The 17,130-nt window shown below is 31.2% G+C and overlaps 2 protein-coding genes and 1 non-coding gene across 4 annotated transcripts; 1 reads left to right on the top strand and 2 right to left on the bottom strand.

Moving 5' to 3' along the window:
* The first annotated feature begins 2,627 nt into the window (after window positions 1–2,627).
* LOC107495893 (UDP-glucuronate:xylan alpha-glucuronosyltransferase 2) lies at window positions 2,628–8,285 on the top strand. Of its 2 annotated transcripts, none has more exons than XM_016117107.3 (4): window positions 2,628–2,847; window positions 3,072–3,732; window positions 6,716–7,283; window positions 7,666–8,285. In XM_016117107.3, exons 1-4 carry the CDS (start codon window positions 2,644–2,646, stop codon window positions 8,054–8,056), a joined length of 1,824 nt encoding a protein of 607 aa, XP_015972593.1. In that variant the 5' UTR covers window positions 2,628–2,643; the 3' UTR covers window positions 8,057–8,285. The 2 variants fall into 2 exon arrangements, with proteins under 2 accessions (XP_015972593.1, XP_015972595.1); XM_016117109.3 differs by having other exon boundaries at window positions 2,707–2,852.
* Window positions 4,923–4,995, bottom strand: TRNAR-CCU (transfer RNA arginine (anticodon CCU)). The gene has a single exon. It is a non-coding gene; the product is annotated as a tRNA-Arg (tRNA).
* Window positions 8,286–10,303: 2,018 nt separating the features above from the next.
* On the bottom strand, window positions 10,304–12,422 carry LOC107495706 (uncharacterized). Its single transcript, XM_016116872.1, has 3 exons — window positions 11,715–12,422; window positions 11,363–11,438; window positions 10,304–11,280 (listed from the first exon to the last, which is right to left on the bottom strand). Exons 1-3 carry the CDS (start codon window positions 12,420–12,422, stop codon window positions 10,304–10,306), a joined length of 1,761 nt encoding a protein of 586 aa, XP_015972358.1.
* Between the last annotated feature and the right edge of the window lie 4,708 nt (window positions 12,423–17,130).

The following is a 17,130-nucleotide window of genomic DNA, read 5'->3' as shown; positions in this document are numbered from 1 at the left end:
CCTAGCCTCAGATCTTTTCCTTTTCTTCTTTTTTGGTTTAGTGACTTATTGTAATAGAATGAAAGAGAAAAGAGAGAAAAGAGAGATGTTGGCTTTCGATAAAAGTTAGAGAAAATTCAAAAGAATTAAACTTGGGGTTCAAATTTCTGAGTAGTGAATTTTGAAAGATTCACCGAATGAATATGGATCTTTTCTTTGAATTTATTTGTTTTCTTTCTTCCTCATAGTTCAGCCATTCAATTTTTGCATCAGATTATTACTATAGCTAAATTGGAGTTGGTCAAAGTTTTAGTGTGTGAACTTGTATTGATGGACCTTGATTATTTGTCCTTTGGACTACACTCGAACAAAAATATCATATAACCAATTGATAAAAATTAATAATATTTGATTATCACTTAAAGTTAGTTTTTCAAATTTAACAAATATATTAAAAATTTAAATTTTGTATATATTCAATAAAAACTTTCTCCATTTGTAATCTTAATGATAGATAAACCTTAAAACCTAAAAAAAATTATTGATTACAACTTTTAGTTTTTTCATCTAAGGATGTTTTATTTGGTATTGTGTACGACGGATTAATTAGGGCTCTCAGTTTGGTAATAACAACAATTATTCCACCCAATTAATGTCGTTAGGATGAGTGAAAGGTTATTGGTTGCCCAATTCCGAAAATTCAATCTGCTAGGAATTGAAGTTTGTAACAAAAAAAAGTTTGTTGTGTAAGAACTAAGAAGCTCAATTCTCAAAGATTAAAATTAGGGATGACAATTATTGATGGTAATAGACTATCTAGCATCTTATCTATCTTTTATAAAAAAGATGTAGCAACTTATCATGATATATATATAACCTCAAATAACATAATTGTCAAATGAAATGATCACGATTTTCAGTAAGACATTTTAATAATAAAAATTACACTTAAACTGCTAGTTATTGCATTCTTTAATTTAGTTAAATAATAGAATAAGAGATTGAATTCTTTTTTTTTTTTGTGAGGGGTGGCTGTATTTGCACAGGGGAAATACTTGATAGAATAATTGTTTGTTTTTCAAAATCCACTTTTGTTGTATATATATAATGAATTTATGTTCATGCAAAAACAAATAAAAAATAATAGAACATAACAAAATCTTCTTATTTATTTATTTAGAAGAACCCATATTCAATATTAAATTTATAAAGTAGAAATGAATTTCTCTACTTGATGAAGTTCTTTTCTTTTTTTTTTCTCGTTTCTTTTTTTGCTTTCTACTTAATTAATAATAAAGACCTACAACAATTGATTTGCCACATTATTTATCCATAAATAATGTACTAACTCCACCTGCATAGTTGACCATTGACCAAATTAGGTAATTTAATTGCTTAATAATTAAATTTTCAATGTAAATATGAGTTCATTGGTCCGTCCCACACTCTAGTTAGTCTAATCATCAAAACTCAAAAGGATAAAAATAATGGGGACAAAAATTGTGATAGTTCACCATTCCATATATTTAATTAGTTGTACCAGCAGTGTGGAAATTAAAACATGCCATGAAAATAATTTTTATTGTGACGTGCAATGTACAAAATATATAATATAACCAAAAGTGGTTCATAATTATATATGAAGAATATTGGTAGATCTTTCATATTATTGTTATTATTATCATATATATGTTAGTTCATGAGCACAAATAATTATAACCTTTCAATTATATATAGAGAAATTGACATGGCAACTGATCGATTAGGTTGTTGGACCTGCCCTTAACGCCATTGCACCAATTTTATAATAAAATTAGAATTTGCTTTTTTACTACTCTATCCCTATGATATGGTACAAAAATGATTAGTAGACAAGAGCATCATATAATGACATTTTGGTCATTTTTTGGAAATTTGTTCACAAATTCATATTCTTGGTGCCATCCACCAACCTAAAATATAACTAAAGCAATTCATTTGTCTATAGCAAAAGGAAAATCCCCAACAAGAAAAGGACACATGGAACAAAATATATGGCCGCCATGGTCATCATATCTTGTTTTATGATTTACTCATAATTAATTTATTTCTGGCCACGTTTATTTACAGAGACGAAACACTAAGATAGAAATACTAAAACACAAAATTGTATTTAACAAATGTGACATAGACAGAGATATTGTATTTAAAGATATTGAATTAGTATATTTTGTGTCTATCTTAACAAAAAATATATAAAAATACTAACAAAAGACACAACTTATTATTTATTTTATTATTTTTGTTAATTTTTTATAATTATATTTTTTTATTATTGTATTTTTCTTCTCAAATTTTTTAGATGAAAAAAATTAAAAATAAATTAAATTTTCATAATTTATTTTAATTTATCACGAAACAAAATATAAAAACACAAAATTTTATATTTCTGTCTTTTATATTAGTATCTTATCTTGTCCTGTTTTTAACAACAAATGTAGCCTTAATTAACAACTACTAACTCCCTAAATAATATAATCATTGCTTACTTGTACTAAGCATCATGATTAATTAGCTACTAGAAGTGGGGTATTACTTATTGTTTTTTCATATATATTGTCAAGTACTCATTTGGGGGATTATTATTGCATCTAACATTAATTTTTTTTTTGTTGCTCCCTAAGGATGATGGAGGTTTCATCAAGTTTTCAAAAAGTGTTGAAAACATCACCTTCTAGAAAAAAAGCATTGGTGATTAGAATCAACTTGCTCTGTCTTGCAATGTTTCTCATAGTTTATGCAACACTTCTATTTCGTCCATCTTCTTCTATCTATTTTGAGAATGCAGCATCACTTGTCAAATGCTCCTTACGTGAATGCCATCACAAGGTAAGGTGAGCCTTGTACTCTTAACAAAAATTGTCACTTTTTATTTTTTTTCTTAAAAAAATTATAATTGAATTTGTGTATTCTGTTAGACTAAATTTGTGGGTGGTGAGACTTTTTTATTGTTGTCATGGGTTAAGATGGAAGAGTGGTTTAATAGTCTTCTTAATCTAATCACATTTATGTATTTAGATAAATTTTAAAATAATTAATTTAAATATTTTTAGGCAGAAAAAAGCATAAAAATGAAAGCGGTGATGGAAGAGCCTCAAGTGAAAGCACCAAAGATGCCAAAGAAGAATGCAATGAAGATAGAGAAGCCTAGTTTCTTTGATCAAATTATGGGTAAAGGAGTGAAGAACATTGGTATGGTGAACTTTGATGAAGAAGAAGATGATGTTAGTGAATGGAACATGCAAGGTGAAAAAACAATCATCCCAATTCACTTTGAGAAGGTATCCTCCCAATTCAATTGGACAGATTTGTTCCCTGAATGGATCGACGAAGAAGAAGAAAGCGATGTTCCATCTTGTCCAGATATTCCCATGCCGGATTTCAATGTGTATCAAAACATGGACATAATTGTGGCGAAGTTGCCATGCAACAATAATAAAGAAGGGTGGGGTAGGAATGTTTATAGGCTACAAGTTCATCTAATTGTGGCAAATTTGGCTGTGAAGAATAAGGGTAAGAGGGATTATGGGAGATTGAAGACTAAGGTTGTTTTTTTAAGCAAGTGTAGGCCAATGTTGGAAATTTTTAGGTGCAATGATTTGGTTAAGAATGATGGTGATTGGTGGTACTATGAGCCTGATTTGAAGAGATTGGAGCAAAAGGTTTCATTGCCTGTTGGATCATGCAAGTTGGCTTTGCCTCTTTGGGAACAAGGTATGTATGTATTTTTTATTTTTAACCTTCAAAGTTTATTATCATGCATCTTCTTAGTTACTAAGAGTAAATTGCATAGATAGAAATATGGTTAAAGTTTAAGTTTACTAAGGTTTGAAAGAAAGCTAAGTAGTTAAATAAGTTCAAAGTTAATGTCCATTGGCCATTTCTTCAGCTAGAAGTTAAGAAATACTATCACTTACTAACAAAAGTTTTAACAATAAACTTCTCATTATTTTCAGGAAACTTTATATATATATATATATATTAAAAAGAATATAATTTTGATATACTGATAGACTGACAGTGTAGAATATTTTACACAATCGTGTAATTATAATCGTTCTCTAGATGATTATTCTGCGGTCAATATAAAAAATAATTATTTTTACTAATGTGATATTATGTTAATGTAATATTATGTGATTAGATATACGTATAAAATGATTTTATATTGACACTACATTAAAATTAAATTTTATTGAAAAATTGCTAGGCTTTGACCAACGTCCATTGGCTTAAATCTTGTATATCTTTTATTTTCCTCTCTAGCTTGATAGTAAAATTTCTTTTTATATGGAAAGCACTCTAAACACTGCCAATTGTTAATCATCAATTTAGTTAAGGAAAGAGAAAGAGGGAGAAAGAAACATTATATTTTTCCTTTATTCGGCAAATTAAAGTATGTGCTTTCACGTATGAGTAATAATATAATAAGATATTCTAAAAACTGATCATGATACTTTTAAATACGAGTGATAATATAATAAGATATCTAAAAAATTATGAATTTTAATCGATTAATTATAAAGGAATGTTTGTTTTTAAAGACTATAACTGAGATTAAAAAATTAAGATTTAGTATTGTATTTAATGATCAGATATTAAAATTAAAATTTTAGCTCATTTAATATCTTTAGAAAGTAAAAATAGAAAAAAACTAAAATTCCTAGGACTAAATACTAAAATTTTATTTTTATATTTATTTTAAATTAAATATGATACTTAGATATAATTAAATTCAATATATTTTATTTTAAATACAATATAAAAGTTTAATTTAGTCTCTTCCAGTCTTCATTAGTTTGACAAAATTATATGAAAAATAAATAATATTATGAAGTATCTAAAAAGATATAAACTAATTCGTTAGAATGACAAAATTGTATGAAGAATATGGATATAAAAATCGCGCCAGGTAGGGGTCGAACCTACGACTTTCTGCTTAGGAAACAGACGCTCTATCCACTGAGCTACAGGCGCTTGCTTGTTTTATTGGCGGCATCTATTTCAACTTTTTCTTATTATTTATAACTGACACGTGGATGTGACCAACCTCATTCATACTTTATTACATTTATCATTATTTTGTATGCAAGGATCATGAAGTTGTTGAATTAGCTGATATCTCACATCATTCACAACTAATAATTTCGTTTAAATAAAGTTTAAAAAGACAGATAGGTTATAATGTTGTACTACACACATTATTTCTAGTTAAAAAAAATTACATAATAGGAAACAAAAATTAGGTGGAATAGTCTATTATATATATATATATGGTGAAGATTATTATGCCAATTGGAGAAGCGTAGTACTCCTCTAAGCATATAAACAATAAATTTTCTTCTGGTTCTTTTAGAGTCTAGCACTTAATATTAGTTTATAAAAGTTTGTTGACGGAAGAATAATTCTAATTAGCATTTGTTTGATTTATTATAATTTTTTTTTTAAGCTAAGAAATAAGTTATCAAGACAGTTTTCAACGAAAACATTTATTTGCGTCCATTGTGTGAAGCAGGATACAAAATTAACAGTTAAAAGAACACGAGTCAATTTCAAAACACATAAAGATTGATTTATAACCATTAGAGGATGTGAATAAGTGATTTATACATAAATCCCATTAAGGCATCACATTTTTTTTTCAGCATTTCAAAAAATTTCATATAGTGAACTAGCGTAAAGATAAAGCTTTGTAGAGTCAATTTCGTTCGATTGTTTGCATTGCAATTTATCAACATCTTTCTATCAAAGTTGTTAGTTAATTACCTTTTGGTTAGGGAACTGGAGGATGGTTAGACCCACACACATTATTATTTTGTTTTGGCTGACTCACGCTATTGATAATTAAAATTTCCAAAATACCAAATGACCTTCAAGTGATATAATAATTAATCTTTATATATATCTGAAATTCTCTCATTAAAGTTACTATAATGTGTCACTAAACAACAACTAACCTACTGCATCCTTTTCTTCCTAATCTGATGAACTAAGCTAACCACTATAATTGATGGCTTCCTAACCCTTTTTAAAGTAAAACTAGTTAGTAGCAAATATAACTTTGTTTTTGTTTGTATGTCTCCCTAGTAGGCTAGTACGTATCACTTTTACTAAATGTTACTTTTTTATTTTTCTCTAAATTAAAAAAAAAGTATAGATAGACAATAAAAATATTAAATAATGTGAACAATAGATATATCAGATGTTCATTTCATTAGGTGTACAGATGATTATTTTAATATTAAGATTTAGATGGTTAATTTGGAGGTGTAATGTGCTTTTATTTAATTGGTAGTTGTTCATATTGTTCAAGATGGTCATTGTTTACCTAGCACTTCCCTTAAAAAAATTATGCTTTGTTTTAAACATTGAATTGAATGCATGAGTTTAAGTTTGATGCATTAATAGTAGGTGAAAATTCAGGTGTAGTTGACTTCACGTAAAGTTGATACTTGAAAGCTGTCAGATGATTTGACTGATTTGACTAAATTTTCATCTAAAAACTCTCAAATTTGACTTCACCTGAATTTTTATCTTAATAGTATTATAAAGTCATCTAATCATATATATTATTTTAGATAACTATTCACGCAGTCAATATAAAATATAGTTATTTTTGTTAATACTACGATACGTAATTGAATGTCCACTTAAAATTACCATTTTTTTTCTAAAATAATATGCTTTTGGCTTATAGGGATTGACAAAGTGTATGACACGTCGAAGATTCAAAAAATGGTTACAAAGAATGCAAAAACAAAACGTGAGGCGTACGCTACAGTGCTTCACTCCTCCGACGACTATGTGTGTGGCGCAATAATACTGGCACAAAGCCTCCTCCGAACGGGAACCGAGCGTGACCTAATCCTCCTTCTTGACAACTCCATCTCTGTTGCAAAGCGTCGCGCGCTCTCCGCCTCTGGGTGGAAGATCCGAATCATAACTCGGATCAGAAACCCAAAGGCGGAGAAACACTCCTACAACGAGTACAACTACAGTAAATTTCGGTTGTGGCAGTTAACAGACTATGACAAGGTTATTTTTATTGATGCTGACATTGTTGTTTTGAGGAACCTTGATGTTCTGTTTCATTTTCCACAAATGTCGGCCACTGGGAATGATCAGAGTATATTTAATTCTGGGATTATGGTGATTGAGCCTTCAAATTGCACATTTAATGTGCTGATGGAGAGTAGATATGATATTGTTTCATATAATGGTGGTGACCAAGGTTTCCTTAACGAGATTTTTGTCTGGTGGCACAGGTTTTTCTCCATAACCTTATCTATTTTCACGAAAAAAAAAAAAGTAACATATCAAAATTATGATTATTAAATACTAATATTTTTTTAAAATAAATAAAAAATTTAAAATTTTTTGACATATTTAACTAAATTATCGTCTAAAAATTTTAAACTATTATTTTTATTATACAAAGACAGTTTTATATAAATAATTAGCTAGTATTAATGTTGAAGGCTTAAGTGATTCATCTGGTCTAGACGTGCATCATGACTCTTACAATGTAACTTTAGTTGAAGCTAGCTAAACTTTTTGTATACCAAAAAATTAAGAATATCGTACACTTAGAGTTTTATAAATTAATTAATTAATTAAATTTTGTATGAATATATTTAATGAAAACAGGTTACCAAGGAGGGTGAACTACTTGAAGAATTTTTGGGCCAACACAACATTAGAAGCAAGCAAGAAGAACCATCTATTTGGGGCAGAGCCACCAAAGCTATACTCAATACACTACCTTGGATTAAAGCCATGGTATTGTTATAGGGACTATGATTGCAATTGGGACGTTGAGGACCAAAGGGTGTATGCTAGTGACGTGGCACATCATAAGTGGTGGAAGCTGCATGACCAAATGGACAAAAAACTTCAACGCATGTGTAGGCTCACAAAACGACGTCGTACAAACCTCAATTGGGAGAGAAGAAAAGCTTCCAAATTAGGTTTGCCTGATCAACATTGGAAGATTAATATTACGGATCCCAGAAGATCTGGTTCACTTTTGATGAATTAATCGTACTAAAAAAATCAACTAGATAATTTAGTGAATCATCTTTTTTTTTCTTAATTTTTTATTTTTATTTTTTATTTTTTTTTCTTTTTTTATATCTATTTTCAAAGATATTGTTGAATATTGATTTTTTTTATGTACACATAGTCATGTTGTATAAACAAGAGATAGAGACGAATGGGTTAAGTTAAACTTTATTTTACAAATTTAATAAAACTACTCTACTCATGAATTTAGTATATTTATTTATATTCGTGTAGAGAGTTCTTCTTTATTTATTTATGCATATTTTTTATACCCTTTTAATATTCTTCTTTATGTATTTATTTTTATGTTTTTTTGCAAATTATATTCTTTAAAATAAGATAAATATAAAAAAAGATATATAGTAGTATAAGACATTATTAATCAGTGGTTCTGTGGTTGCTTGGGGCAATTAATATTGTGAAAAAAAAAATGATAATAAAAAGGATTTTTTTCTTGGGAAATTCAAGGATTTTTTAAAAAATAAGTTAAAGAAATACAAATGCATTCTCTTAAAAGGTTAACTCCTTAAATAACGTATTACTATCATATAGACATTGCAAGCTGAGTTGGGCAGACTCAACATTTAAGGAAAATAAATTAAAATGTTAAAATAAATACCACAAATTCATTATTTATATGGATAGTTTTGGTATTCGTTGGTCTGTGCATCACTTGGTCTTTTGTTAATCATATAATTAAAGAACACGGAAGCTTCAACAATGTTTAATTAATTGAATTGAGTCTATTTTCATGAATGTGGAGATGTATATATAAAAAAAACCGGTGTTAGTTTGTCTGTAATAAAGCCAAAACATCTTGTTAAAATTGTGGCACTCATTTTTGTAGTATGCCAGTTTATCATCATTGTAAGAAATCATCATCCATTTGTTAATTGAGATATATGATAGCTCTACTAGTTAGTACTGTTTTTAGATGTTTATGTTTATATATTCAAGAAGAAAATGAAACTATAACTATTTGATTCATAATGGAATATTCTAATTATACTAGGCTGGTTAAATGAATGCTTCATGTCAGCAAATTTTTTGTTTTTTAATTATTATTAAGATTTAGCTGTCATATACTTTAATCCACAAAATTACTATTAATAAAAAATATAAATGTTATATTTTAATAGATGTACAAAATTTGCATTGATGATTAGATTCTTACTATTATTATTGAATATTAAGGGACTGATTGGTTTGGGCATTTTTTTTCATATGAAAATATCATTAATTGAACATTTTAAAAATATTTTTAACGAAAACATTTTTAAAAAACAATACAAAATTAAAAATAATATTTTTTGTATTTCATCTTTTTTAGTTAAAAATAATAAAAATATTTTTAATAAAAAACATAGTATTTTCAGATAATAATCTTTTGAATTCTGATTTATTGTATTCTTTTTTTTTTTCAAAAGTAAAGTATTTTATTCAATTGGATAAAATAGATATTGTCCATTCCTAGGACAGCAGTATAGGAATTGGGGATCTCCCAAAAGCTCTTTAACGAGTAAAAACGCAAAAGCTTAGAAAAAAGAAGATGAAACATTCCAGTAGAAAATTAAGGTACGTGGCCTTGCATGTCTTGAAGAAGGTTGCTAGTTGAAGTAAGAATTTGTTCTATTCCTTCAGAATCATGTTCAAAGATGAGCCGGTTCTTTGATTTCCAGATTTGCCAACACATAATCGCCAACATCTGAAAGTCACGGCTGTTGCTTCTCCGCCTCTTGAGCTTGTCTACATTTTCCAACCACGTTCGCCAGAAGGAGAAGGACCCATCTCCACAAACTAACCCAGATAATGAACTTCTATCCCAGGCCTCCTTTGATTTTTGGCAGAAGAATAAACAGTGACTAATGGTTTCTGGGCTGAGATTGCAGCGCCTACAGAGAGGGGATATTGTATGGATGCAACGGTGGAGGTTCTCCAGAACCAGGAGCTTCTCGTGCAAACATCGCCAGAGAAAAAACTTGATTTTTGGAAGTAGGGGCATTTTCCAGAGCTCCACCCATGTGGCTTTGTGCTGCATCAATTCGGGGCAATAATCAATTGGAGAATGATAGAACAGGTAGGCAATTTGGTAGCCTGAGCTGACTTCGTATTTTTCGCTTTTGGTTCTGGCCCAAAATAGATGATCATCACCTTCCTCAATTTTTATTAGTGAAATACGATTAGCCATGTCTGAAGAGAAAATACTGTTGATTAATTCTAGGTTCTATTGTTTGCTAGGCATGATTAGCTCATTCACCCATGGTACTTCTAAATTCTGATTGCTGATGACTGAGCTGTGTGAGACAAGGAAAGATTGGGATGTAGCTACCCATGGATCCTGGGAAACGCGAATGCTGTTCCCATTGCCTACCCTCCAACATATGCCTTTTTCTAGAACTTTGCGGCCCTCCAAGAGACTTCTCCAGCCCCAAGAAGGTTGGTTTCCTGTCTCTGCTCTCATGATATTGCTGTAACGGTAGTACTTGCCTTTGAAAATTTTGGACAATAATGATTGAGGTTGTGTAGCTAGTTTCCAGCATTGTTTAGCAAGTAGCGCTAGGTTCTGAGCTCGCAGGTCTTTAAAACCAAGGCCACCCTCCTTCTTTGGTCTAGACATGGTGTCCCAACTAATCCACGCCATCTTTCTTTCTGTTCCTTTTTGCCCCCACCAAAATTGGGTGAGAATACTGTGAATCTCGCAAATTAACGTATCTGGAAGCCTGAAGTAAGAGAGTGTGTAAATAGGAATGGCCTCCCCGACTGCCTTAATTAGTACATGTCTACCTGATGTAGATAGTAAATGTCGTTTCCACCCCTGGATCTTTTCTCTCACTTTTTCTTTAATAGCCCCAAATGTCTCTTTCTTCGACCGATTAACCGTTGAAGGGAGCCCCAAATACTTGTCCTGTGCTCCTATGTGTCTAATGTTGAGCCTGTTAGCCAAGGCGGTTCTCATTTTCCCCGGGGTATTATTGCTAAAAAACACAGCTGATTTAGATAAGTTTACTTTCTGACCACTAAAGCTTTCATATAGAGTAAGGATCTTCAGGATATTATAACAGCCGTCCTCCGAGGCCCTACTAAATAGGATAGAGTCGTCTGCGAAGAGTAGATGATTGATAGGAGGGCATCTTCTATTGATCTGGATACCAGAGATAAGACGGTTTTGCTCTGCCTTGTTCAGCAGAAAGGATAAACCTTCTGCACAAAATAGAAAAAGATACGGTGATAGAGGGTCTCCTTGTCGGATTCCTCTATTTGGCTTAAAAAAAACGGGGTTGACCTTCAACAACAACAGAGTAAGAAACTGTAGTCACCACCTCCTGAATCCAACCTATCCATCTAGGATCAAATCCTAACTTTCGAAGCATGAACCATAAAAGATGTCATTCCACTCTATCGTAGGCCTTACTCATATCAAGCTTTACGGCCATTTCAGTATTCAAGCCCGTCTTCTTGGTTTTCAAGTAATGCATACATTCATGAGCTATAAGTATATTATCACTAATTAGTCTTCCTTTTAAGAAAGCACTTTGATTAGGACTAATTAGTTTATTCATGATACTCTGTAGCCGATGAACAATCACTTTAGAAATAAATTTATAAACCACAGAGGATAAGCTAATCGGCCTGACCTGTGTCATGTTTATAGCATTCGAAACCTTTGGGATTAAACAGATCTGTGTGTGGTTGAAACTTCTAAGTATCCTACCTCCAATAAAGAAGCTTCTCACCGCTCGAAACACATCCCCAGTCACAATGTCCCAGTAATAATGGAAGAACTTTGCTGTGAACCCATCATCACCGGGTGCACTTTCAGAGTGCACACTAAACACAGCCCGTTTGACTTCATCTAGAGAAACTGGCCGTAGTAATCTTCTATTCATGGCTGAAGAAACTTTGGGAAGAAAGTCTTCAAATTCTCCCTCCGGATCAGTTGAGTTGGTAGAAGAAAATATATCTCTAAAATAGTCTTCTGCAACTAAGGCTATATCAGCTCGAGAGGTAGCAAAGCTCCGATCATTCCGTTCTAATTTCCAGATTTTATTACGCCGAACCCGAGATTGAAATGATTGGTGGAAGAATTTAGTGTTCTTATCCCCTTCCTTCAGCCATTTTATCCGAGACTTCTCTTTCCAGTAGCTCTCCTCCCTACCATAAGCGTTCTCCAGCATGTTTTCCAGCTCCTCAACCTCAATTCCTCCATTAATTCCTGTCTCTCTAAGCTCTTCTATTTTTTTGAGAATCTCCTCTATTTCAGCTTTAGAGTTGGATTTGGATGTTTGCTGCCATTGCACAAGACGATGTCTGCAGAGTTTCAGTTTTTGAGCTAAAACAAACATCGCTGAACTTTCAACATAGTAGTTCTATGCCTCGGTAATAACCCCTCTAACCGCCTCGACCCCACACCACCTCTGTTGGAACTTAAACCTGCGTTTAGATCTCTCAACTTGAGGACTGGTATTCAATAATAAAAGGGCATGATCAGATCCATTTTCCTGCATCATAGTCACTGTATTAGTAGGAAACATGTGCAGCCAGCTGTTGCATACCAAAATACGGTCTAGTCTTTCTAAAATCTGCTCTTCTCCTCTCCTTTTATTGGACCAAGTGAAATTCCTACCCACCATACCAAGATCCATCAAGCTACTTCCATCAATAAAGTTATTAAAATCTGAAATAGAGGACCAAGATTTCAACCCTCCACCCCTTTTCTCCTCCTGACTAGCAATGGCATTGAAATCTCCCATCACAATCATTTCATTTTGCATTTGCTGTATAGTAGCTGACAGCTCATGGAATTGACCAGCCCTAACTTGTTCATTTGTGTTAAGATAAACACCAATTAAATCCCAATTCAGTCTATTAGACAAGTCTTTGACCGTGAGAGCAATGTAGTACTCTTTCTCCGAGACGATTTGCACTTTCACCCCTTCCTTCCAAGCCAAGACTAAACCTCCCGCTACCCCAATCAGGCTCACAATTCTCCAAGACTCAAACCTGCATACCCGTAGCGTCCTTTCCACCATTCGAGGTTGATTCTTAGTTTCACAAATGAATACCACCTCGGGGGAGTGGGATCGACATATCCCTTTAAGGTTTTGGACTGTCAGGGGTCTCCCCAAACCCCGACAGTTCCAACTTAAGATCTTCATGAGGTTTTGGGTGCCAATTGACGGCTGGCACCCTCCACCTCCTTATTACCACCTGAGGCTTCCTCCAAACAGGGCTTCTTTGAGCTGCCACTATTCTCCTTACCAATATACCCCCTTTTATAGATAGTGTAGGTCTCTCCATGGCTCCCCATTTGCCTAGCAAATTGTTTGATACTTTGCTTTCCTCCTCTGTCCTCCTTAGCCTCGCTCATAGTAATCATATTCTTTTCACTATTCATTGGGATGGGTCTGTCCTGCAGAATATCACTTGTAACGGTACCCGCCGGAGCCTTCCAAGCGTCTGCTAGGAAACCATTCCCTTCCTCTGCAGTCATTAAATTATGAGTGGTGGTCTTCCTCACCTGTTCCTTATCCCCTTTTATATTTAAATCAGCAAAATTCTCCAGTAGCCAAGAGGGAGCTGGTTTCTTCCTTGGTTTAGGGGTGGAAGAACCAGGAGCTCTGGCATAAGACGAGTTTGAATTCGATTTACTCTCAATCCTCCTTCCTACTTGATCTGCCTTCACCCATTCTCCAATAGCTTCTTCTCTAATACCGTCACTCGCAGAGTCATCCAACAGCTGTTGACAATGTTTGGAATCATGTCCTAGAAGCGCGCAGTAGGTGCAAAATGTTCCTAGCCTTTCATATCGAAGCCCTACTTCGATCAATTTTTGATTTGGTCTAGTGATCTTCATCGAATCCCTCAACCTCCTATCCCCTTCTATCTCCACATTGGCTTTAATGATTCGAGTTTCTTTCCCTCGCACCTCATATAATCCAACATCACCAACGCTTCCAATCTTCATACCAAGTTTACGTCCAACTTCAATTGTTTTAAACTGTTCTGGCAAGCCCCATATTTGGACCCAAATTGAAAAAGTAGATATAGCATTTTTGCCTTCCATCGGATTTTCCTTCCATCTCACAACATGGAGGATAAAGTTCTTAAATAGCCAAGGGAAACCTCGTTCAACTCGTGCAACGTCTGTATCCTTATAAAAAAAGAACTGAAATTGATTCTTGCCTTTGTCTACGACTCTCAATCCTTCCGGTCTATCCCATATTGCAGTCATAGCCCCTTCCATTGTGCCTATTGAAAAGGTGCGATCAGCAAATATTCTCCCATTCAAATTCTTTAGGCATGCGTGCAAACCTTCAGAGATGTCTTCCTCTTCAAGCACCACCACCTCCTCTGTGTTCTCCTTGTCTTCTTCTACTATATGTTGTTGATTACCTCCTAATGTATTCATACTGATAGAATAAAGAATGAGAAAATGTTTGGTGTATTGTGATTGTAATTATCAATTGTGTTGGTGAAACCCTATGGGCGATGTTAAGAACCCCTAGCAAAGCACGAAGAAATACTAACAGGACACTTGAACCTGATTTATTGTATTCGATTAAATTTGATTTCTTTATAATTATCTGACTTTGCCAATTATTTTTTACTAATTGTTTACTTGCCGCTAGTTTTTTTTATTCAAGGTAAAAGAGGTCCATAAAATTTTGTTTGACTTATATAAAATTTTTACTATTTTTGTAAATTAAATTAGAATATTAAATAATATAAAATTTATTTTTTTTAATTTCAAATTTTTTTGTCTTTAATGTCTTTTAAATTATTTTGGTATTTTTTTAAAATTTCTATACTGGTGTATTTTTCATTCATAAAAATATGATATTTTTTTAGTATATTATTTATTTTTTCTGTTGGCATATGTTTTGATATTTTTTATTTAATTTGAAGAAAAATATGAGTAAAATTGGCTAAGGACATAAAGATACCAATATAAAGAATTATGTGTACTCTTATTTAATATAAACCCGGTTCGGTACTCCCATTTCAAAGTCAAATTCTACTCCAATTTTATATACTTTATTTTGTATACATTCAGCTATTTTTTTTATTTCAAACTTTTTTATATCTTTAATGTCTTTTAAATTGTTTTGGTATTTTTTTTGAAATTTTTGTACTAGTATAGTCTTCAAATTATGAGAATATGATAATTTTTTTGTTAGTATATTATTTATTTTTTTTGTTGATATATGTTTTGGTGTTTTTTATTTAATTAGAAGAAAAATATGATTGGTATTATCTAAGGACATAAAAATATCAATATAAAGAATTATATGTACTCTTATGTACTCTTATTCAATATAATCTCTTTTTTCAATTTGTACTCCCATCTAAAAGTTAAATTTAAACATATTCTTATTGGACCACACTATAGTAAGTTGATACAGATTTACGTCAGCGCAGTAACTTACTTGATTTATCCTTAACTAATATTTTATAGCTTGGTTGATCGTCTATCTTTGTCTACCAGCGATGGATTGGAGCTCCATTTTGAAATCTCCGATGATGATGATGATGCCATGGCGGATGAGAGTGTTGGTTCGTGTTGAAGAAAGTGTATGATGATGATGATGAAAAGAGTGAATTCCTCTTGAAGAAAGTGTTTGGTCACACTATGGTACAAAGGTAAATTGATATAGATTTACAGATATTATGGGCTTTTTTTTTCGGACTTAAACATTTTATGGCTTAAAAGAATATAGTGTTTTGGCTCTGTTATTACACAAGCTCAGCTTTATACATAGTTGGACTGAGTTTTTGACTTGTGAATTTTGTTAAGTGAAATTCATTACAAAAAAATTGAATAGCCTAACTCTGCAGGAACATTTTTTTGTTGTTTTGTGTATATTGCAGGGTTTTGATTCACCACCTTTTTATCAAGAAATTGTAATATAATATGTAAATAAAATTTTGTATTTACAGAATTATTGTGCTGTTTATGTTATTTATTTATGTAGTAATAGTAATGTTTAATTTTATAGAATAAATTTGTTAAGAGAATAAAATACGTACTCCACGTACTCTTGATAAACACTAATTTGTTACATCTGTGGGATAATTTATAGGTACCGTCTTCTTTTTTAAATTAAACTGTTTTAATTATTGATTTATATTTATTAGTTTTTTAGTTCAACAAATTTTCGTGATTCAATCAAAATAACTGTTTAATCACAAAAAAAAATCAAATAACTGTTTTATAATAAAATAATAAATAAAATATAATTAGTCCAATATAAATTTTAAAATGTCATTTAAATTAAAAATACTACATTAATCATAATATTATAATTTCATTCAAATACACTTTAATAATAAAAAATCACAACAATTATATAAAGTCATATGCATTTTAATTTTTAATACACCTCTGTTTTGTCTACATTTAAATATATAAAGTCATATGCATTTTAACTTTTAATATTTGTAATAACATATAATTAGCTTAGTCTCTTTATGCAAAACAATATTATGATCTATGGGGTTTATTAAACTTTTTAAAATATTAAATCATAACTATTTATTTGTTATATTAAGTTATGGCCTTAAGTTATATGTTTTATTTATGATAATGTTTATCTATATATGCTACTTGGAGTTAATGCAACGTTATATTATAAATAGTTTATTATTATTTTAATTCATATTAAAAAAAAGTATATTTTTATACTTTTCTATTATTAATAAAAAGTGATGCATCAAAATAGTATTTGTGAATGACGTGAGAAACATCAAAAAATAAAACTAAACATGAAATGAGAAATTTTTAAAACTATTAGACTTGACAACAAATAAAACAGTAACTAAACTAGAAGTAATAAATATGGCATTGACTTGTTCTAAAGTATATATTACTTTAGACATAGTCTTTTAATTAGAATAATATTATTTTATTGGTGAGAATAAAATAAATTAAAAAATTATTACAAATCTTTCTTAAATTGTATTAATGTTATCACAGCTACGATTTTATCTTTTGAATTTTTAAATTAAAAACTTAAAAGAAAATTCAAAACTAAAAAAAGACAAGAAAACTAA

The sequence above is a fragment of the Arachis duranensis genome, chromosome 6 (assembly GCF_000817695.3).
Source record: "Arachis duranensis cultivar V14167 chromosome 6, aradu.V14167.gnm2.J7QH, whole genome shotgun sequence".
Taxonomy (NCBI): domain Eukaryota; kingdom Viridiplantae; phylum Streptophyta; class Magnoliopsida; order Fabales; family Fabaceae; genus Arachis; species Arachis duranensis.
The sequence above is the reverse complement of the archived record's forward strand: the minus strand, read 5'-3'. Positions and strand labels throughout refer to the sequence as shown.